Source organism: Pan troglodytes, chromosome 14, assembly GCF_028858775.2.
Source record: "Pan troglodytes isolate AG18354 chromosome 14, NHGRI_mPanTro3-v2.0_pri, whole genome shotgun sequence".
Classification (NCBI taxonomy): Eukaryota; Metazoa; Chordata; class Mammalia; order Primates; family Hominidae; genus Pan; species Pan troglodytes.
Window position 1 is genome coordinate 85,145,943 of NC_072412.2, and position 24,937 is coordinate 85,170,879.

General features: G+C 38.6%; 1 protein-coding gene and 1 long non-coding RNA gene across 2 annotated transcripts in view; one reads left to right on the top strand and one right to left on the bottom strand.

The window, feature by feature from the left end:
• The window catches only part of LOC104001871 (uncharacterized), a 57,903-nt gene extending 35,302 nt beyond the window's left edge, over window positions 1–22,601 (bottom strand). Inside the window, exons 1-2 of the long non-coding RNA XR_001708786.4 lie at window positions 22,381–22,601; window positions 9,480–9,643 (exon numbers count right to left, since the gene is read on the bottom strand). This is a non-coding gene — a long non-coding RNA (uncharacterized LOC104001871). The remainder of the gene's footprint in view (window positions 1–9,479; window positions 9,644–22,380) is intronic.
• Window positions 22,602–23,210: 609 nt separating this feature from the next.
• NDFIP2 (Nedd4 family interacting protein 2) overlaps window positions 23,211–24,937 on the top strand; it is a 77,148-nt gene continuing 75,421 nt past the window's right edge. Inside the window, exon 1 of the mRNA XM_522688.9 lies at window positions 23,211–24,069. Within this exon, the coding sequence (XP_522688.3) occupies window positions 23,794–24,069 (276 nt within the window). The 5' untranslated portion in view covers window positions 23,211–23,793. The remainder of the gene's footprint in view (window positions 24,070–24,937) is intronic.

Genomic DNA, 24,937 nt, shown 5'->3' on the forward strand with positions numbered 1-24,937 from the left:
TGATCCAAGCATGGCTCCAAAATTAAGTTATCTTCAATTTTTCCCCTGTGAAAGATATGCCAAGCCAGTAGAATGCAGGTTTCCTTAAAGTTTGTTTGTATGAGAGTAATTAACTTCAAGGTATGAAACTAAGATTTTTGAGTTCTGAAAGTAAAACAGGTTGCCAGTCATTTATGTTTTGCATTTAGTACACAAATATGTACAGACATATATATGTATTTTGTCATTCTGTACGTTGATGGATCATAGGATATCTCCAAATTGGTACAATATATATAAGGAATGAAGCCAGCCTATATATAAGGATCAACTCTTTCCTTGATCCAATCATTTAAAAATTACATCACTAATAATTAGCCTAGAAAAAAAGATCTGATAATTAACATACTTTTCCCATGAGAATGTTCTAAGAACTAAAATGTAATATAGAATAAAATATGAAAAATGTACCTTTTCCTTTGCAAAGTCTTACATTTTACATAAAAAATAATTTAAGTCATGAAGATGAGGTTTTTTTTGGAGAGAAATATTATAATTCTCATGAGAATTAAAGCTTAATGATAAACACAGAGATATGGGCTTGAAGGACCCCAGCATGGTCAAGGCAGATTGGGATAGAAAATGCTGATTTCTGGGGTCAGAGGTGAATGTGAATGTCTCAGGAAATGAGACAGAAGTAGGAGGAGAGATGCAGCTCAGCTTTCATGATCTAATCAGTCCCGCTTGTGTTTGTTGCCATGTTATGAGTATGTGCTCATGGCCCTGTCTGCTACTAGCAGTGAATCATGCTTGCAAATAAATAAACATTAATAAATGAAGATGATTTGCATAATAAATTCCAACTTTAAGTACTAAGTCATAATCCTCACATCTGATTTTTCAAGTTCCCCTATAAAGTTGCCAGATAAAATACAGCATGCCCAGTTAAATTTGAATTTCAAATAACTAAGGAATTTTTTTTAGTTTATATCTGCAATATTGCATAGGACATACTTATACTAAAAAAATTATTCATTGTTTATCTGAAATTCAAATTTAGCTGGTGAACTGAATTTTTATTTGCTGAAATGGGTGAACTTACATCAAGAAAATCACACAATTGTGCCCACTGGTACCAGGACTAATATAAAGTTCCTTACCTCAACAGGACATTACCTCTCCTTTTTTTTTTTTTTTTTTTTTTTTTTTTTTTTTTTTTTTCGTAAGAGACAGAGATCTTGCTATGTTGCTCCAGCTGGACTCAAGCTCTTGGCCTCAAGAAATCGTTCCTGCCTCAGATTCCAGAGTAGCTGGGACTATACACATGTGCCACTCTCCTGGCTTAGCAATAGCACTTTTCTTTCTCTTTTATGAGTCCCCTCTCATCTTCTCCATGACCTTTATAGTTTTTTCAAACATCTTAGCTTTCTCAGAAAAGGGAAAAGGGGAAGCAGGGAGAGTTTAGGTAGAATTCCCTCAGCCTGTTCCCTAACCCTCTCTCCTCAAATGTTTGTGCCTGTTTTCCTATCCCTGAGCCATTTCTTCTTGTCTCAGATCTGAGGTCTTTTTCCTGTTGAAAATTTTTCCCCTGGACCAGGCGCGGTGGCTCACGCCTGTAATCCCAGCACTTTGGGAGGCTGAGGCGGGTGGATCACCTGAGGTCAGGAGTTCAAGACCAGCCTGACCAACATGGTGAAACCCCATCTCTACTAAAAATACAAAAAATTAGCCAGTTATGGTGGTGGGCACCTGTAATCCCAGCTACTCAGGAGGCTGAGGCAGGAGAATGCTTGAACCCAGGAGGCAGAGGTTGCAGTGAACCGAGATCACGCCATTTCACTCCGCCTGAGTGACAAGAGCCAAACTCCATCTAAAAAAAGAAAAAGAAAGAAAGAAAATCTTTCCCTTGCATGGATTCCAGAAACTCAGCTACTCAGGGGTGTAGCTTCATCTCCAACTTATTGCTCCCTGCTGCTTCTTTTTCTTTGGCACATGAACAATCCAGGCTCTTTGATGTTTAACCAAAGGCCCCTCTTGGCTTTCTGTCACTCTTTCTTGGACACTCAAGCTCTTTGAGAAGCAGTCTGCACTGGTGGGTCCCAAACCTGACTAATCATCAGCATTACCTGGGAAATTTATTTAAACTATTCGTTCAAGGTCCCTCTCCAGACCTACTAAATCTCAGGGAAGGACCCTCCTATGCTTAGCCAGTTCTACCTCCTCAGTCCCTTTGGGCTCTGTCTCTGCCTTTGAGTGCCCACTGGCTCTGCTCTGGCTCAGGCAAGCATGACTCCTGCTAGGGATACTGTAGCTCTCTTTCAGCTGCTCTACCATGCCTTACATGCCTCTCTACTCTCCTGCAACACACTTCCAACTGATGCTCAATTTGAACGTCATAAATTCATACATCTTGTCACATTCCTAATTTGAGTCCTTAAAGGATTTCTCTTTGCCTTCAGGATAAAATCCAAATTCCTTGGCATGCCTAGCAGAGCTCCTATTTATGTCACCACTCCTAACTGTGCACCCCAATCATTCATCACTCCCCACCCCCCAAGAATACTTAATCACCTGCAATTTCTCCAGGCACTGCACCTTCTTGTTTCTCAGGTTTTACTTGTACAACGTCAAAGCTGCTTCTACTTGGAAAACCTTTAGTCCACCTCTTAACCCTAGTCCTCCTTATCCTCTAAGACACAGGAATTACTCATATGCCTGTCTGCCTTTACTACCAACAGTGAGCTCCTTGAGAACAGACAAGGTATCTGATTCATTTTCGTGGCCCTCACTGTATACCACAAGGTCATAATATTTAATAGACTGTTATAGCTGCTTGTTAAAAGAAAGAATGCCCAGATGAACCACTGAATGATTAAATTAAAAAATATTTAAGGCCGGGGGTGGCTCACACCTGTAATCCCAGTACTTTGGGAGGCTGAGGTGGGTGGATCACGAGATCAAGAGATCGAGACCATCCTGGCCAACATGGTGAAACCCCGTCTCTACTAAAAATACAAAAATTAGCTGGGCATGGTGGTGCACGTCTGTAGTCCCAGCTACTCAGGAGGCTGAGGCAGAAGAATCGCTTTATCTCAGGAGGCGGAGGTTGCAGTGAGCCGAGATTGCGCCACTGCACTCCAGCCTGGCAACAGAGCCAGACTCTGTCTCAAAAAAAATATATATATATATACATATATATACACACACACACACACATATATATATATTTAAATCCAACAAGTTATTTCCGAGGGAAGAAGTGTTAGAATGTAAATTAAAATTTCTAAAGGCAACTGAAACTTAGGATATAGATTTAGAAGTGGACAGGATTTCAAAGTTCATATAATCAATTTTACAAATGCTGGCACTTAAAAAAAAATTAAAATACAAAATGTAACACAGGGCTGGGCGCAGTGACTCACACCTGTAATCCCAGCACTTTGGGAAGCTGAGGCAGGCGGATCTTCTGAGGTCAGGAGTTCGAGATCAGTTTGGCCAACATGGTGAAACCCTGTTTCTACTAAAAAAACAAAAATTATCCAGGCACAGCGGTGGACGCCTGTAATCCCAGTTACTCGGGAGACTGAGGCAGGAGAATCGCTTGAACCCGAGAGGCATAGGCTGCAGTGAGCCAAGATCGCACCACTGCACTCCAGCCTGGGCGACAGAGTGAGGCCCTGTCTCAAAAAAAAAAAAAAAAAGTAACTCAGGTTTATATATACACCTCATTAAAACCAACTGGGAGTGTATTTACCTGTTTCTTGTTTTGTTTTTTACCCTTGGCTCTCTCACATTTCTTTTATCTTCCTCTTCCCTATAAAGTCCTACAATGGCTACCAAATTTTCCTTTTTTTTTTTTTTCTTTTGACAGGGAGTCCCGCTCTGTCGCCCAGGCTGGAGTGCAGAGGCACGATCTCGGCTCACTGCAACCTTGGCCTCCCGGGTTCAAACAATTCTCTGGCTTGGCCTCCCGAGTAGCTGAGATTACAGGTGCCCACCACCAGGCCCAGCTAATTTTTGTATTTTTAGTAGAGACGGGGTTTCACCATCTTGGCCAGGCTAGACTTGAACTCCTGACCTTGTGATCCACCCACCTTGGCCTCCCAAAGTGCTGGGATTACAGGTGTGAGCCACCGTGCCTGGCCTTAAATTTTACTTTAAGTTCTGGGATACATGTGCAAAACGTGCAGGTTTGTTACATAGGTATACATGTGGCATGGTGGTTTGCTGCATCCATCAACCCGTCATCTAGGTTTTAAGTCCCACATGCATTAGGTATTTGTCCTAATGCTCTCCCTCCCCTTGCCCCCCACCCCACGTCAGGCCCTGGTGTGTGATCTTCCCCTCTCTGTGTCCATGTGTTCTCATTGTTCAACTCCCACTTATGAGTGAGAACATGTGGTGTTTGTTTTTCTGTTCCTTTGTTAGTTTGCTGAAATCCAGCTTCATCCATGTCCCTGCAAAGGATGTGAGCTCATTCTTTTTAATGGCTGCTTAGTATTCCATGGTATATATGTACCACATTTTCTTTATCCAATCTATCATTGATGGACATTTGGGTTGGTCCCAAGTCTTTGCTATTGTGAATAGTGCTGCAATAAACGTATGTGTGCATGTGTCTTTATAGTAGAATGGTTTACAATCCTTTGGGTATATACCCAGTAATGGGATGGCTGGGTCAGATGGTATTCCTGGTTCTAGATCCTTGAGAAATCGCCACACTGTCTTCCACAATGGTTGAACTAATTTACACTCCCACCAACAGTGTAAAAGCTTTCCTATTTCTCCATATCCTCTCCAGCATCTGTTGTTTCCTGACTTTAATAATCACCATTCTAACTGGTGTGAGATGGTATCTCATTGTGGTTTTGATTTGCATTTCTCTAATGACCAGTGATGATTAGCTTTTTTCATATGTTTGTTGGCCACATAAATGTCATCTTTTGAGAAGTGTCCGTTCATATCCTTCATCCACTTTTTGATGGGGTTGTTTTTTTTCTTGTAAATTTGTTTAAGTTCCTTATAGATTCTGGATATTAGACCTTTGTCAAAGGGGTAGATTGCAAAATTTTTCTCCCATTCTGTAGGCTGCCTGTTCACTCTGATGATAGTTTCTTTTGCTGTGCAGAAACTCTTTAATTTAATTAGATCTGATTTGTCAATTTTGGCTTTTGTTGCAATTGCTTTTGGTATTTTAGTCATGAAGCCTTTGCCCATGTCTATGTCCTGAACGGTATTGTCTAGGTTTTTTTCTAGGGTTTTTATGGTTTTAGGTTTTACATTGAAGCCTTTAATCCATCTTGAGTTAATTTTTGTATAAGGTGTAAGGAAGGGGTCCAGTTTCAGTTTTCTGCATATGGCTAGCCAGTTTTCCCAGCACCATTGATTAAATAGGGAATCCTTTCCCCATTGCTTGTTTTTGTAAGGTTTGTCAAAGATCAGATCGTTGTAGATGTGTAGTGTTATTTCTGAGGCCTCTGTTCTGTTCCATTGGTCTATATATCTGTTTTGGTATCAGTATCATGCTGGTTTGGTTACTGGGCTACAAAATTTTCTAATGCATCTAGTAACTCCAGCTAGTAACCTCAATTCAAATGATAGTATGCCTTGTCTATTTGCCTCTGTGCTAAATAGGTCAAATGTTTCACAATCCATTGTACAGCTCTTACTTCTGGCCTGGGAGTAGGATATTTCAACAGAGTAAAACAGTCTATTTCCTCCCACCTGTGCAGACATTTATCATCAACCTTTCATGTTTTCACAATCATTTTTATTATTAATAATTATCTCCATATTAACTAGAAATTATACAATATTGAAGCAAAAATGATGTAAATAATATTATCTTTCTTCAAGGTATACAGGGATCACTTGTGTATGGTGTATGTATGTTGGATTTGCAAGCACATGTGCAAAATATTTATTAATCTATCTTGTATCACCCTTTATGCACAAGATTTGTCTTCTCTTGCAAATAGGATAGTATTATTTTTTTCCCTCCAATTTTTTTTACTGTGGTAATACACATAACATAAAATTTACCATCTTAACTGTTTTTAAGTGTACAGTTCAGTGGTATTAGCTACATTCATATTATTGTACAACTGTCATCACCATCCATCTCCAGAACTCTTTTCATCTTGCAAAACAGAAACTCTACCCATTAAATAATAACCCTCCATTTTCCCAATCCTACAGCCCCTGGCAACCACCCTTCTACTTTCTGTCTCTATGATTTTGACTACTCTAAGTACTTCATATAGATGGAATCATTTGTCTGTGATTGAATTATTTCACTTATTATCATGTCCTCAACATACATCCATCTTGTAGCATGTGACAGAATTTCCTTCTGAGTAATAATGTGCTAAGTATATACCACATTTTGCTTATTCATTCATCCATAAAAGATACTTAGTTTTCTTTCATGTTTTAGCTATTTTGAATAATGCTACTATGAACATGGGTACACAAATATCTCTTCTAGACCCTATGTTCACTTTTGGGGGTTTTATATACCCAGAAGTTATTAATAAATTGCTAGATTATATGGTAATTCTATTACCATATTAGTTTTTGAGAAATGGCCATACTATTTTCCACAATGGCTTTACCATTTTACATTCCCACCAACAATGCCCAAGTGTTCCAATTTCTCCAAATCCCCATTAACACTTGTTATTTTTCTGGGTTTTTTTTTTTTCAGTTGTTATCCTAGTGGGTGTGAAGGGGTGATTTGTTTTTATTATTAGGATTATTTTACCTAAATTGATTAATTGGATAGCTTAAAGTACTTTTGTTTCTACTGATAATTTTTTAGTTTGCTTCTGAAGCATTTTGTTTTTGTTGGCAAATGATAGATAAAACATATTGCTTTCATTTCCTGAATACTTATCTATAGTGTTTCTTTTTTTTTTTTCCTTCAACTTTTAAGTTCCAGATCTATAGTGTTTCTAACATCAGATGATCAGTGATCAGTGACCTTAAATTGATGACATAATCACAGGTACTTCCCAACCTTGATATTTTGTGGTAAAGTCAGAAAAACTAAGTATTTTTGTTTTTAAAAAAGGTCACATTTAATGACTATATATTTGATAATATTAAGAATTACTGTTTAGGCTTTTTTTTCAAGCTATGATAATGGATATTGTGATTACGTTTAAAAATGTTCTTATATTTTAATGGTACGTGCTGTCTTAGTTTAGGCTGTGTAACAAAGTACCATAGACTAGGTGGTTTAAACCAGCAGTCTCCAACCTTTTAGGCACCAGGGACCAGTTTCGTAGAAGACAGTGTTTTCAGACGGTGGCGGGTGAGGAGATGGTTGGGGATGAAACTGTTCCACCTCAGATCATCCAGGCATTAGATTCTCATAAGGAATGTGGATCCTAGATCCCTTGCATGCGCAGTTCACAATAGGGTTCGCGCTCCTATGAGAATCTAATGGAGCTCAGGCGGTAATGCTCGCTTCCCCACCGCTCACCTCAAGCTGTGTGGCTGAGTTCCTAACAGGCCACGGACCAGTACCAGTCCGCGGCCTGGGGTTTGGGGACCCCTGTTTAAACAACAGATATTTTTTTCTCACGGTTCTGGAGGCTGAAAATAAAAAAATCAGACTGCCAGCATGGTTGGGTTCTGGTGAGGGCACTCTTCCTGGTTCCAGACTTTTCATTATATTATTACATGGCAGAAAGAAAGCAAGAGAGCTGTCTAGAGCCCCTTTTTAAGGGCAATAATCCCATTCATGAGAGCTCAGCCAAGACCTAATCACCTCCCAAAGGTCTCATTTCCTAATATCATCACACTGGGCATTAGGATATCAACATATTAATTTTGGGGAGGCACAACTATTTAGACCATAACACATACTAAAATATTTACAGACTAAATGATATCATGTCTTAGATTTGCTTCAAAACAATCCAGTGGAGGGTAGGTGGTGAGAAGAGGGAGGTTATAGATGAAACAAGATTGGTAATCAATTGATAATCATTGAAACTGAGTGATAGATTCATGAAGGTTTATTATACTGGTCTCTCTACTTCTGAGCAAATTATAATTTTTTTTTCTTGAGACAGAGTCTCACTCTGTCGACCAGGTTGGAGTGCAGTGGCGTGATCTTGGCTCACTGCAAGCTTGGCCTCCTGGGTTCAAGTGATTTTCCTGCCTCAGCCTCTTGAGTAGCTGGGGCAAATTATAATTTTTAATTTTAAAGACTTTTTTTTAAAAAAAGCTGTATTAAATCTGTTTAATTATTAAGTATTCGAAAAGATTACATTGGTAAGTATATTGAGAGTTGTTTTTCACTTAATGCAGAAAAGAAAAATGTAAAATAAGACCTGTATATTGTACTCACATATTGCTTCACTTGTATTTTATTCTTACCATAGATGATTGATTATTCTCAAATGATATTAAGCTTGGTTCATACTAGAAACAAGTTTTTCCTCTTCCCTCCCTCTGTCTCTCCCTTTCTTCCTTCCTTCCTTCCATCCCCAGGATAGACTTGAACTCTGGGCTTAAACAATCCTCCTGCCTCTGCCTCCCAAGTAGCTGGGACTGCCGGTGTGCACCACCTTGCCTAGCTATAAACAATTTTTAATGTCTAAATATTGCATAATGAGTTGCATAAAATTGTGACAAAAACACACTACTCTTGAAATGATGCATAATCCAAGCATGCCACTCTCTGGCTACAGACATAGTACAGCTCAGTACAATAGAAGTTCCTGCAATGATGAAAATGTACTGTATCTGCTCTGTCTAATATGCTAGCCACTAATCACATATGGCTATTGAACTGACCAGTGCAACAAAGTGGCTAGTACAACTGTTGAGTGGCTAATGCAACTGGGAAATAAACATTTAAATTTACTGATTATCATTTATATGTTTAAGCACTTTTCTTTAGAAGATTTGACAAATTATGTTTTGTTTGTTTGTTCATTTGTTTTTGTTTTTTTGAGACGGAATTTTGCTCTTCTTGCCCAGGCTGTAGTGCAATGGCACTATCTCGGCTCACTGCAACCTCCACCTCCCATGTTCAAGCAATTCTCCTGCCTCAGTCTCCTGAGTAGCTGGGATTACAGGCATGCACCATCACGCTCAGCCAATTTTGTATTTTTAGTAGACGGGGTTTCTCCATGTTGGTCAGGCTGGTCTCAAACTCCCAACCTCAGGTAATCCACCCACTTCGGCCTCCCAAAATGCTGGGATTACAGGCGTGAGCCACCACACCTGGCCTTGACAAATTATGTTTTTCAGTTAAGATATACATCCTTTGGACAAGTGAAAAATAAAATAAAAAAGTCCGTAAATGAAAAAATCAGGAATTAGTAGTTATACTACTTGACATCAAATACTTTCTTGATGTTAAAACTTATACTGAAAAAGCATTATAAATAAGTTGTCTATAAACAACTGTATTAGTCTGAAGAGCTTCCATAAGAAAACACCACAGACTGGGTGGTTCAAGCAACATAAATGTATTTTCTTACAGTTCTGGAGGCTAGAAGTACAAGATCCAGGTGCCGTCAGCGTTGGTGTCTGATGAGGCCTCTCTTCCTGGCTTGTAGATGGACATCTTTTCACTGTGTCCTAATATGGACTTTCTTCTGTGCATGCATGCAGAAAGAGATATCTATGGTGTCTCTTCCTTATCCTGTAAAGACAACAATCTTATCAGATTAGCGCCCCATCCTTGTGACCTCACTTAAACTTAATTACTTTGCTTAAAGGCCCTATCTTCAAATACAGTCACTCAGGGGTTAAGGTTTCAATACATGAATTTTAAGGGGATACAATTCAGTCCACAACAATAATGATACAGATTTTAACTGTAGTTAGTTCATTTTAATCTACCTTCTTTTAAGATTTCATTATTTACATATCAAACCAAGGATTTTAAATAGCTAATGATAATAAGTCAACATTTATAGAATGCTTACCATATGTGAGGCACTATTCTAAGCATTTTATATGTTTTAACATATTAACCCCTATACCAACCCTAAAAGCTAGGTATGCCATTAACATTCTCATTTTTCAACGAAGAAACTGAGACAGAGAAATAGTAACTTCCCCAAGTTTATGCTAGCAACTGGTGGAAGACAGAATTTTAACCCAGAAATTTGTTTCAATCCTTTTTTAATTGCTTTGCTATACTATTGCTCTTGAAATAATTTGCTTAGAGAAGGATTAAGAGAGAATGAATGATTAAGTACTTGTTAAAAATGTGTTCATGAAGTTTCTCATCACTTTGGAAAAATCCCATGTAGGTAATTATATTATAAAGTTAAGTGAAAAAAGGACATAAAATTGAATATAGAGAATTATTCATTATGTTTAATCTCCCCTCTCCCCTCAAAAAACTATGCTTAGAAAAAAAGACCTGAAATAAATCTGTTGTCTACCTTTTGTATGTTCAAAATTTCTTTTATCAGAAAAGTGTTTATTATAAAACTTTAGTTATTAAAATTATGAAGATAATTTAAAAGTTATTTATGGTTATAGTAATATTTTAAGTTAGAGGCAATCTAAATCCAGTTTTTTATAAAAGTTCATAAAAAATCTAGCTGAAAAGATTTGGCCTTTTATTTCCCCAGATGCTTACCCTGATAATTAGATTAGTTTTAGTTGAATCTGAAGATGTTTTTATTTATAATGAGTTATTAAGTCTATATTTCTTAAAGATATGATTTTGTTTTTCAGATAAACAAAGTAAAACAGTTCTCTCCACAGACAAATCATTAGTACTCCTTAAATTGAACTTTTTGACTTGACCTTTCTGAGGTTAGCAAATAGATTGTGGGCAGAAGAAAAAGTTCATGTTTCACAAATGATTCCTGTCTTCTTTCACTGATTTTAGTACTTTACAAGATAAAAATATCTTCAGGACATGCCACATATGTACAACCTAAGATGACTTTTGATAAAGCAAGAGACACATTGCATACCTTAGTCTGGACTCCTGAGATGTACGGAACTGTCTTGAATTGTCTCCACTCAACAGGAGTCATGTTTCTAGCTGTCAGTTGTTGGATACCTACTATTTGCAGACTTTATTCTAGGTATCTCATTATTTTATTAAATCCTCACTCCAGTCCAGTGAGGTAGATATTTTCACTTCCATTTTACAATGAGGAAATTAAGATACAAAGCGAAAATTCAACTTGGCCAGGGCCAGCTGCTGTATGAGTAACAGAAGCAACTCTAAAATTCAGTTCTGCCAAGGGCAGTAGTTATGAAGATTAAATAAAATAACTCAGTAGAAACAACCCAGTGTTAATTTGTGGATGAATGGATAAAGGAAAGGTGGTATATAATGCAAATGTATATTATTTAACTAAATAATTCTTACACTTACTACAACATGGAATGAAATTCTGACACATACTACAAACAAAAAGCAATACGATTTTGACATATACTACAACATGGAAGAACCCCAAGGACGTTATGCTAAATGAAGTAAGCCAGACACAAAAGGACAGATATTGCCTGCTTCCACTTATATAAGGTACCTAGAAGTGTGAAAGTCATAAAGACTGAAAGTAGAAAGGTGGTTGCCAGAGGTTGGAAGGAGATGGGAATGGGGAACTAGTGTTTAATGGGTACACAGTTTCAGTTTCGGATGATAAAAAATTCTGGAGATGTGGTGATGGTGGCGGCAGTGGCATAACAATGTGAATGTACTTCATGTCACTAAAATGTACATGTAGACATGGTTAAAATCATGAATGTTATGTTATTTATATTTTATCAGAGTAAAACAGTCACCCATAAAGTCTCTTCAGTAGAGTTCTAGCTCATTATAGAACCAACACATGGTTGAGGATCACAAGAGACTATCTGTAATAATAAATAAAAGGAGATCATTAATGAGGTACCATTTAAGTGGTCAGACCTATTTTTGTTTAGAGAAAAATCAGGGAAAAATTTAGAGAACTCTACTTAGAGAAAATCAGAGAAAAATTCATGGAGAACTATTAGAAGTTTTCTAAACCTCATTTGCAAAGTATGATACTTTTTTAAAACCTCCTGGAATATTTCTTTGTTGAAATTAAAAATTCTTAAGAAATGATACAGCATCTTATGGTTATTTCTTTATAGCAATGAAAGGGAAACTTCAACCAATTTTAGTCACCAAATCAATAATGAGGCCTTATTCTATGCAGGTCTTATGTTAGGTATTGAAAGTGTAAACATCCAATCCTCTGCAGCCAGAGCTGGAAGGCAGGGGAAGTAAGCCCAGATAAAAAGCTATAAAGAAAAGAGGAGAGCAGGCAAAATTGCTAAGGTGTTCTGAAGGAAACTTCAAAAGAAAGAGACAGATAGTCACTGGGATGTTCACATAGACAAACACACTCCCTGAAACTAAAGGTCAAATAAAGAACCAACAAAACAAAACAAAACTTCAAAGAGCCCATCTGTTGATGGACAGTTCTGTACCAATTTATTCCTCCTCTCCCTATTTTGTAATATGATTTTTCCTCTTCTACCTTGGGCATTTTCAACACAGGCGTAGAGAAAGAAGCAGAAAGTGAGGCAAATCTACCACATCTGACCATTCGCCTGAGCCTGGTTCCTGAAGCCAAGAAGAATGAAAAGGGACGTCAATATCTCTATCTGCATTTCTATATCTAACACGGGACCCATTTCCCAAAAAATAATGAGTTGCTGCAAATCCAAGAAAAAAAGTAGGAGACTCAGTACAAAAATAGACAAATAAATAGGTCAGCAAAGATGACCTCCAGATGGTCAAGAAGCATATAAAGAAGAATTTAACAGTCATTGGAAAATCCAAATTAAAATAATCAGATACAACTATAGTCTCATCAGAACACCTAAAATAAGAAACAGAGACAATACAAAATGTTTGTGAAGCTGTGGCTCACCTGGAATTCCCATACATTGATGATGGCAGGAAAAATTGGTATAAACATTTTAGAAAACCATTTGGCAGCATCTACTAAAGCTGAATACACACACTATTTTCATTTGTAGGAATATACTCATCAGAAATCAGTACGTATATTCACCACAACATGTACAAGAGTATTCTTAGCAGCATTGTTCGTAATAGCTCTCTTACGGGTTGAACTGTGTCCCCTCCACCCTCCAAATTCACATGTTAAAGTCCTGGCCTGAGAATGTGATCTTGTTTGGAAATGGTGTTGTTGCAGATTTTATTAGTTAAGATGAAGCCACACAGGAAAAACGTGGGTCCCTAATCCACTATACTGGCGACCTTATAAATTGAGAAAATTTGGATATAGAAATGTACGTAGAGAAAATGCCATACCAAGATGAAGACAGAGATCAGGGTGATACTTTTACAAGCCAAGGAATATCAAAGATTGCCAGCAAACCACCAGGAAGTATGGGAGAGGAATGGAACATAGTTTTCCTTACAGCCCTTCAAAGGAATCAACCTGCTGACACCTTGATCTTGAACTTTTGGCCTCCAGAACTATAAGACAATAAATTTCTGTTGCTTAAGCCACTTGGTTTGTGGTGCTGTGTAACAGCAGCCCTAGGAAACTAATGCAAGACCCAAAACAGAAAGAACGCAAATGCTCACCAGTCATATTTATTTAGTAAAACAGGTAAATAGCGTATTCACACAATGAAATACTATACAGCAACAAAAATGAATAAACTACAACTGCACCCAACAATATGAATAAATCTTGCAAACATGAAAATGTATCAGACTCAAAAGGATACATATGCATACATAGTATGCTTCTATGTACATAAAGTTAAAAAACTGTGGAAACTAATTTATGGTGTTAAAAGTCAGGATAACGGTTATACTTTGTACAAAGGTAGAGGCAAGAAGTGTGCCAGGGGGTCTTTTGAGGTTCTGGAAATATTTTATCTCTTAATGTGGGTGCTGGTTGCATGGGTTTATTCAGCTGATGGAAAATCATCAAGGGGTACAAGTACATAAAAGTATACACAAGGCGTGTACTTTCCTGTATTGGTGTATATTGTGATAAAAAGTTGTTAAAGTAAAAAAAAAAAAAGCCAGCAAATCTCCCTTCTCTAGTTGTTTGTGACCTTTGTTAAAATTTCTTAGGATTCTAAGACTCAGTTTCCTGATATATGTAATGGTAATAGTACTTATTCTGTATGTTTGTTGTGAGTTGATACATATGAAGTTGTGTCTTGATACATATGAAGACTTAGCAAAATGCTAGCAGTATTCAATAAATGTTAGCTATTATTGCCATATTATGATCGACAAACATATAATAGTTTCACTTCTGGATAAACAACTAGCAACATATTTTCTATGGTTACACACACTGGAATCTATTGCGAATTTTGTGACGAGTTATTATGTAAGGTAGAAGTCCAGACACATAGCGTAGAAAAAATATGGAGTCAAGCTGGGAGACCTAACTGACTTGTCTGTTCTATTAGATAGTCTCCACCCTCCCTGAATTACAATTTTTACTCCATATTTTAAGTGCAAAATATTTTAAATTTTTTCTTTTTTTTCTTCTTTGAGAGCCACTGGAAAATTATAAGCCTTTATATTTGTATGGTTATATACAAATATAACATATATACAAATATATGTTGAGCTTCACAACAACCTGACAGATAGGGATGGAATTAATATTCTGACATTAAAGATGAGCAAACCAGCTCAGCAGGTTAAGTGACTTATCCAGGATCACCTTGCTAATATACAGCAGAGTTGGGACCATGGCTATTACAAAATTATTTGGATAATTCAGTAAATGAAGGAAGGAGATGTTTTGTTGTTGTTGTTTTTGAGGCAAGGTCTTGCTCTGTTACCTTGGCTGGGGTGCAGTGATGTGATCATAGCTCACTGCAACCTCTAACTCCTGGGATCAAGGGATCCTCCTGCCTCAAGCTCCCAAGCAGATGGGACTACAGGTACACACCTCTGCACCTGGCTAATTTTTTTATTCATTTATTTTTTGTAGAGACAGAGGCTTCACTTTGTTGCTGAGGCTGATCTCTGGGTCTTACTCTGTTACCTAGGCTGGAGTGCAGTGGCGTGATCATAGCTCACCGCAACCTCTAACTCCTAAGCTCAAGTGATCCTCTTGCCTCAGCCTCCTAAAGTGCTGGGATTGCAGGTGTGAGCCCAGCTGGAAGGAGAATAATGCAAGGTGAATAGTAAGAGAATATTTGCTTGAGCAATGATATCCAATAAACTTTCTGTGATGATGCAAATGTTCTATATTTGCTGTGTCCCACATGGTAACCACTAGACACATGTGGTAACTGAGCACTAGAAATGTGGCCAGTATGACTGAAGAACTGAATGTTTAATATTTTAATATTTATATTTAAGTGGTCATATGTGGCTAGTGGCTACTATATTGGACAGTGTAGTTGTATTGTTTCAGGAATCATGGTAAAGTCCCATGGTCAAAATTTGGAGGCTGGACTAAGCGAGGTAGGCTCCCACATACTTTACGTGTTTAGTTTCTCTTTTATCCCAACCTTATATAAATGGAAATGTATGTGTGGAGTTGGGATTCTTTGGTTTTTAAGCTTGAATACATACAACTAATGTTAGGTACTTATTGTATTTTCAATGATTATTTGTGGAGGACACTTTTATTGTACTTTTAAAAGTTGATGTTTTACTTGTTTTAAAGCATCAACCCCTGAGAGGATTCACAACTATATTAGAATTTATCCTTTTTGGTGACAATACAATGCCTGCAATGTTTCTTCCAAAAACATTTTTGACATGTTCAGTTCATAATGTGTTTGAGTTTTATAATATTGATTTTTATTAGTGCTGTTTTAGAAGGCTATTTCTAGTTGGATGAGGTAGGAACGGTCAATAGACTATTTTGGATTGTTTTATTAGTTACCACATTTGAATCAAGCTGGAAGTGAGGTGGAGTTGCTTCCTAGATATCACTCTGAGGCTGCATTTACCTCTCTAAGCCTCAGTTTCCATATCTTTAAAATTAAGCTGTTGGGGTGGGTGATCTCAAAGTTATAGGATAAATAAAGGCTAAAGTTTTATGGTTCTAAGAAAACATGCATTTTCTTTCTTTTCTAGACAATTGAGTTCTAAAGAACTTACAGGGACTACAGAGAGCCACATCATCTGTCCCATTTAGACAAAAAAATTAATTTTGATTTTCTACTACCTGTGCGGTATTTGCGTGTGTGTGTGTGTGTGTGTGTGTGTGTGTGCATGTGGTTTTGTAACATTTATGCTTTTTTTAAAATTATATTTTAAGTTCTAGGGTACATGTGCGCAATGTGCAGGTTTGTTACATAGTTATACATGTGCCATGGTGGTTTGCTGCACCCATCAGCTCGTCATCTACATTAGGTATTTCTCCTAATGCTATCCCTCCCCCAGCCCCCCACCCCTTGACAGGCCTCAGTGTGTGATGTTCCCTGCCCTGTGTCCATGTGTTCTCATTGTTCAACTCCCACCTATGAGTGAGAACATGTAGTGTTTGGTTTTCTGTCCTTGTGATAGTTTGCTTAGAATGATGGTTTCCAGCTTCATCCATGTCCCTGCAAAGGACATGAACTCATCTTTTTTATGGCTGCATAGTATTCCATGGTGTATATGCACCACATTTTCTTAATCCAGTCTATCACTGATGGACATGTGGGTTGGTTCCAAGTCTTTGCTATTGCAAATAGTACCACAATAAACATATGTGTGCATGTGTCTTTATAGTAGCATGATTTATACTCTTTTGGGTATATACCCAGTAATGGGATCACTGGGTCAAATGGCATTTCTAGTTCTAGATCCTTGAGGAATCGCCACTCTATCTTTGACAATGGTTGAACTAATTTATGCTCCCACCAACAGTGTAAAAGCATTCCTATTTCTCCACATCCTCTCCAGCAACTGTGGTTTCCTGACTTTTTAATGATCGCCATTCTTACTGGTGTGAGATCGTATCTCATTGTGGTTTTGATTTGTACTTCTCTAATGACCAGTGATGATAAGCATTTTTTCATATGTCTGTTGGCTGCATAAATGTCTTCTTTTGAGAAGTGTCTGTTCATCTCCTTTGCCCACTTTTTGATGAGATTGTTTGTTTTTTTCTTGTAAATTTGTTTAAGTTCTTTGTGGATTCTGAATATTAGCCCTTTGTCAGATGTGTAGATTTCAAAAATTTTCTCCCATTCTGTAGGTTGCCTGTTCACTCTGATGATAGTTTATTTTGCTGTGCAGAAGCTCTTTAGTTTAATTAGATCCGATTTGTCTGTTTTGGCTTTTGTTGTCATTGCCTTTGGTGTTTTAGTCATGAAGTCTTTGCCCATGCCTATGTCCTGAATGGAATTGCCTAGGTTTTCTTCTAGGGTTTTTAGGGTGTTAGGTCTTACATTTAAGGACCTCTTCAATAAGAACTACAAACCACTGTTCAACGAAATAAAAGAGGACACAAACAAATGGAAGAACATTCCATTCTCATGGATAGGAAGAAAAGGTAATTTATAGATTCAATGCTATCTCCATCAAGCTACCACTGACTTTCTTCATAGAATTGGAAAAAAACTACTTTAAAGTTCATATGGAACCAAAAAAGAGCCTGCATAGCCAAGACAATCCTAAGCAGAAAGAACAAAGCTGGAGGCATCATGCTGCCTGACTTCAAACTATAGTACAAGGCTACAGTAACCAAAACAGCATGGTACTGTTACCAAAATAGACATATAGACCAATGGAACAGAACATAAGCCTCAGAAATAACACCACACATCTACAATCATCTGATCTTTGACAAACCTGACAAAAACAAGCAATGGGGAAAGGATTCCCTATTTAATAAATGGTGCTGGGAAAAGTGGCTAGCCATATGTAGAAAGCTGAAACTGGATCCCTTCCTTACACCATATACAAAAATTAACTCAAGATGGATTAAAGACTTAAATGTATGCTTTTGTTTTTAAAAGTCAGTATCTGGAATTCCACTTGGTGTCTTCACCTTTACTGGGGAAATCATGCCAGATTTCTCAACAATCATCTTCATAAACAGAATTTATGGATATTTTATGAGAATTTCACATATAATTGATAGGTGAAGTGAAATGCAATATAAATATTTTATTTTTTCTAGGATATAGCAGCCAGATACAAAAGGAACTTCCTTTTTTTTTTTCCAAACATTATCTTGGCTTACTTTGGCATTGTCAGGCCACTAGTTTTTTCACCTATTTGAATGTTAAAGCCAGGAAATGGGTATAATTTTCTTCTTAGTTCTAGAAAGGCAGCATCTGGTAAGTTATTCCATCTGATTATCACTGTCATTTTATCCTTCAGATATTGAGTGACCTTTATCCTGAGGGCGGAAATCAGGCAACTTTCTTATATAGTGACCTTATTGTTGTATCAGAATATGTTGCTAATGGTGAAGCAGTGTACTGACATTAGACCGTGTTAAACAAATGAGGCCTGGTTTCTGTTATGAAAGAAAAAGAGCAAATGCACATTAACATGTTAAGAAGATCTGGATGTGTAGGAGACATTTCTCTTTCCTAATATTTTACACATACAGACACACACACCACACACACACACACACACACACACATACACAGTGTTTGTCTTCTTATACAATAATCACATTAGCCAGTTAAGGGACACCTGTCATAACAGCCCTATCCTCAGTGACAGTGCTGCTCTTCTATGGCTTACAGAGTAAAAAGGAGATGACAACATAGAAAGTCCTGCTTTAGCATGGTCAGAGAACAGCCTTCCATACCTAAGGTAAAGCAAAGATTATTTTAATAACTTATGAGTTATTCTAAGTTCAAATATGAATTCCCCAAAGCAAAATGGCTACTGATTTGCTCACATTTGTTGCCTATTACCAAACAAAGGAAAAATGAAAATGCTAAATAAAAATATCGTTAGGACTGAGATGCAGCTTATCAGAATTCAGATCTTTTCCAAGTGTTTACTGGTGATGCCATCATATATATGTATTATATAAGGCTGATAGGAAAACTTAAATTTAGGAAATTCATTTAAATTTCTAAGGTAACTCTCTGGTACTTCATTCCTTTCTCCTGTTCCTTCCTCTATCTTTTATCTTTACTATATAGATACTATATTAGTTTGTTGTATTTAAATAAACAGGGAATGTCAGTTCTCTGTATTAACTTGGTTAGATTGCAGCCCTAATTATTCAAACACATAGGCATTGTGGTGATTTAATAGATGTAATTAAAGTCTTGAATCAGTTGACTTTAAGTAAAGAAGATTATCCTCAATAATCTGGGTGGGTCTGATTGAGTCAGTTAAATGTACTTAAGAGCAGAACTGAGGATTCCCTGAGGAAGAAGAAATTCTGCCTGTAGACAGCAGCTTCAGCTCCAACCCTAGAGTTACAGGGGTCTGTCCTCTGGATTCCGGACTTGCTGGACCAGCCCACAGAACTGTGTAAGCCAATTCCTTGCAATAAATCTCTTAGGATATGTCTTCTGCTGACTGTTTCTCTAGTTGAATCTTGACTGATAAAAAGTTTTATTTCAGATTCTTTCAACATACTGGAGGAGAATAAAGAGAGGAAAAAGAAGTAGATACTTGTTTGTAAAATTGCTCACTTAGATATCCTCTCTAAAATTATAGAGCTGAACAGATGACGGAATCTCAGAACGAGTTAAATAAGAAACACTATGTGTAGCTAAACTGAGGTTCAAGCCTACAAACTGATTAAAAGATACATATACATTATAAAAGATTCAGAGATAAAACTGGAGTCATTGTGTTAATTTTCATTTATATGTGAAAAGCAATAATTTCTTATATTTCTAAAATATGCTTTAGAATTTAATGTCCAGAAAATGATTGCTAGTGAATTTTCATTAGGTAGAAATAGAAATTTTCAGATAATGTAATTTTACCTCTTTCCAGTCATTCTACAGGTAATTATACAAAAACCACACATATTCCAAATGCAATTCATTACTAAGATCTGTGATCACACTAACCATCAATAGCTACTTTGAGTAGTTCTTTGTGGTAGAAGAAGTGATAAAAAACTAAAAATCAGTGAAGTGGTAAGGAAAATTTGGAACATCGCCTCCCTGTGATTTAGGCCTGTGTAGACGGCTTTCTGTAGGCAATGGCATGTCTTACTGCTCTTTAACTGGTGGGACTCCCAACGAAGAATCCTGGCATTTGGGTGTGCAGCTCAATATATCTGACGATATAAGAAAGAGTATGATGAATGTTAAGTTGCTAGTTTACCTCTAGAGGGAATGGCCCTGCTTCTGGGAAGGTGGGAGGGGTTCCCAATGGGAAGTACGCCTCAGGCAAAGAGGTCCCCATGAACTCTATATAGCATCACACTATAGAACAACATCAAAATCATTCTTAGTAGGAAGGCTTACAGATACATTACATCCACATGAGAAAATGCTAACAATGTAGAGTCCTGAGGGTTATTCTGAAGATGAAACACCAACCATGTAAAACGATAGTTGTAATTATCTAACACAATTTTGATAATACTGCTCTATCACTGTACATATTGGTACTTGTCTTAGTTGGGTTCTCCGGGATGCAGATGCTGATATAAAGTTTTCAGTGCAAGAGATTCACTGGGGAGCAATGTCTGTTAAAATAAAAAGGACTGGGCAGGGGGAGCTGTCGCAACATGCTGCAGAGCTGAAAAAGTCTCTGCCAGCTTCACAGGGAACTCTGAAAGTTTGTCCCTTTAAGGGCTTCAGTGTCTGGCAAAAATAGCCAGAGCCTTGTACCACTGCCTTGCTCAGTTAGTGACTGGGTGCCACCCTGAAAATAGCACCTCCTCAGGTTGAAAGCTGAGGGAGACCCTGACAAAGCTACCAATTGGAAGTTGTCTGCCAGCCACATTCCTTCCAGCTGGGCAGAGTGTGCTTTCTTGAAAGGGAATCTGGGCAGCTTATCTCCATGTCTACTCCAGTACTGCAGAGCAGCACTAGTAAAATTTTGGGTGGCTGTGTGTTTGGAGATGAAAATTGATCAAGCCAGAATGAGAGGTGTTAGTGAAGTGCACTGAAATTCTACAATTCTACTTGAGGTAGCTTCTAGTGCTGCACCACTGCAAATTCCTTAGATAACTAGAGTTGTCGCCATAATACCAGGGATTGAAAATATTATTGGATGTTGCTTAAGGTCTGTAAAATGGTAAAGAATATTGTTATTCCCACTGCATCTCAAGTAAGTTTCTCCTAGTGGGACAACTCAGTGCCTCTGCTTGTAATGGTCCATTACAGGTCACATGGGCTTAGTTGTAAAGTGGGCAAAAGAAGCTCAGAATGGCTCTTTTGGGGATGATGAATAAGAATTATTATTTTACATAGATCAAGAAGGTGGGATTTAAAGAAGTCAGATTGGCTCTTTGTGATACATTGCTATCTTTTTATGTCTTCTGCACGTTTCACAGTAGTGGTGGCTAGGAAGAGGAAAGAGACAAGGACTCTTCTTTATTAGGTGCATTATGCTTAATATAGTGCTTAATATGGTGGAGGCTCTGATGTCTGTCATCACCTACTAGTGATTTGGCGTTAGCCAAGTTCATGAAACTCCTTGTGCCTTATTTTCCCCCCTCATCTGTTAACCAAGGAGTGCAATTGTGCCTATATCATGAAGTTCTGGTGAGGCTAAAATAATAGATGCATAGTACTGGCTTAGAAAGGGCTCTATACTAGTAAGCTGTTGTTCTACTTCTCCTCCCCTCTTTCTCTTCCTCATTACAAATACGCTTTCCTGCTGAATTTGTTACTCCACTAGATTAGCAAAATGTTCAGAGAATCTGGGAGGAGGGTAAAATAGAAATAATCTGTTACTCTATCAGGATTCAAGATGTCTGCTTTTGGTCAGATCTTTGATTTTTACTGTTATGTTCTCAGTGCTGCATTGGGTGTAAGAAATGGTCTCTGCCCTGAGCAGCCATCTATTTGAGAAACAGATGAACACATGAATGATTAATGAAAACACATATGCATATAAAATTAAGTTCTAAATAAATCTTACAGATCGTAAGTGATATAAGGATCTAATTTCAGTTTGCTGATACTGGCTGTTGTTTTGGTCATCGAGAGGCAATACCATTTGGAGTGAAATTGTGAGAGTGAGCGTTTGTACCAGTAATACCAATAAAATGGCATATGTTTATTGGCTTAGAAACTAAAATACATTAAGATCAAAACAAGGCAAGTTTAACAATATTTAAGTATGAGATATCACTGCCTCTTATTGTTAGCACAGTAATGCTTTATACTATTAGACATGTCAAAATGGCACAAATAGCAAGAGTTGATGAATGCTTTAAAAAGAACTATGAGGAAGGCTTACATTTTTTAGTTGTCAATCTCTCAAAGAGTTTCTGTTTTTATTCTATCTTGCTATTTTAACCAGTTGATTAGGCTCACCCAGTGGCAGTCTTCATTTCAAGGATCTCCTCTGGACATTCATGAAGGAAATAAATGGGGCTCCAGATCCCTTTCCTTCCCTTCAGGGTGCTCCACTGTAAGATCACTTAGGGAAAATGTGGTGTTATGTTAAAAACATAGCTGGGCCACATCAAGCAGCATCATAGTTTTTAGGGTATAGAACGTTGGTCTTCAGGTTAAAAGGTACTTTTCGCTGCTCTGTCATACTCTTCTACTTGCTAGAGAAATATGCTTTATGCCGTGTCATGTGTGGTTAACCAGACAGTGAGATACTATTAACAGTGCTCCCAAGTGATTCCTTGCTGTTAAATCAATTGGAATTATTGAGTATTACCACAAAATAATCCTATCTGATTTCATTACTTTCTTCTAACGTCCTTCCAGTAACCTAGAACTCTAGAGTCCTCTTTCTTTGAGAGTTGTCTGGAGAGTCCGTTGGATTTTTAAATCTCTTTTTACCAAAAAGTGGAAAAAAGAGTTTAAAAAGTAACCAAAGAGCTAGTGCCTGTAGTCTCAGCTACTCCAGAGGCTGAGGCAGGTGGATAGCTTGGGCCGAGGAGTTCGAGGCTACAGTGAGCCATGATTGCGCCTGCTAACAGCCACTGCACTCCAGTCTGGGCAATATAGTGAGACCCCATCTCTAAAAAAACAACAAACAAAAACAAAAATTACCCCACAGAAGAATTTCAGGGCAGTGGAAATACTCTGTAGGATACTATAATGATGGATACCTGCCATTACACATTTGTCCTAACTCGAGGAGTATACAACAACCTGAGTGAACCCTGAGGTAACTATGGACTTTGAGTGATGATGAGGTGTCAATGCAGGTTCATCAGTCGTAACACATGTACCACTCTGAGGGGGGATGTTGATAATGGTGGGGGGTTATGCCTGCGTAGGAGCCAAGTGTATATGGGATATCTCTGTAACTTCTCAATTTTTCTGTAAACTCTAACTACTCTATATTAGTCTTTAAAAAATCGCTTATCTTACGAATGATTTTGAATAAGCGTTTTGGGAATGTTCTAGAGATGAATCTCCTCCCCATGTCCTACGCTGGGTGAGGAAGTGTCGGGTACCCGGGCGACCTGTCCTCAGGTGTTCTAGGAACGCGGCCCCATCCCTTGTCAGCCTCTGTCTCTGTGTGGTGAGAAGGCGCACTGGCTCGTGCCTGCGCGAAACTCGCGCACACAGAAAAGACCAATCAAGGACGGGTCATTCCCGCCCCCCGCGCGCCTTTTGCGACCGCCCACTCGACAGGTTGACAACCTAGACAGCTCCCCCGGACTTGCCTTACTTTTCCATCTCCTCCCACCCAGCTATACCCTCCCACTGGCGGCGCGGTTGGCACGCCGGCGGAGCCAGCGAGTCTGCGCGAGCGGTCCGAGCATGCTCAATAGCGCGCGCGGCGCCCCGGAGCTTCTCCGCGGAACCGCGACCAACGCGGAGGTCTCGGCGGCCGCTGCGGGAGCCACAGGAAGTGAAGAGCTTCCGCCGGGAGACCGCGGCTGCAGGAACGGAGGCGGAAGGGGCCCTGCGGCGACGACGTCGTCGACGGGGGTGGCCGTGGGAGCTGAGCACGGAGAAGACTCCCTCTCTCGGAAGCCGTATCCCGAGCCGGGCAGGATGGATCACCACCAGCCGGGGACTGGGCGCTACCAGGTGGTGAGTTCCCGGCCTCCTGTGCCTCCCGGGACTGCCTCCCGCCGCGGCGTCCCGAGAGTCCCTTTCCTCAGGTTATTCCCGGAGGAAAAGCTGTGGCTTTTTTTTGTTGTGTTTTGTTTTGTTTTTTTGGATCTTCTGGCTGGAGCTGCTTCACTCGCCTCACCTGCGCACTCCTGCCTAGGACTCCTTCGAAACCCTTCTCTCTCGCCCCAAGTCTGCTCCTAGCTCCTCACCCGCACCCTTAGCCCCCCTGTGAGACGCCCTCCCTCCACACACCTTACAACTTGTATCCGTTTTAATTTCTCACTTTATCATTTTCTTATTCTCTGACTCAGTCACTCCTGAGACATTCTAGTCGATTGTCTACTGGAAATGGGGCTGACTTCACATACCTGCCCGGAAGGTGATCGCCGTCATAAATGGGGTGGGTGAGTAGGTGGGTGGAGGTGTAAGTACTGCGTAGGGTGGGATGTGGATTTGGCAAAAATGTGGGTTAGGAATTGTGGAACTGTAGAGAAAGACTAGCCATAATGCTGATCTTGTCTCTCTGCTCGTTAACCTTGTCATTTTGTCCTTTTCCATTATGTTAGTATTAAAAATGACTGTATTTTTTGGTAATCCCCACTTTTTCTTTCTTTCTTTCTTTCTTTCTTTTTTTTTTTTTGGTTAGAGGGGAAACAGAGGTAGTTTTAGTAGAACAAATTCCAATCTTGTTTGAAAAATTATTTTTCGTTAAATACAAGGTTTTCCAGCTTAACTGTGTAAACTTTGGTAACTATGTTGAAAAAAGTGAAATGTGTTCCTCTATATTTTCAGTGTCAATTTTTAAATATATTTTTCTTTGTGTATTCTGGTGGTGACGTTAGAG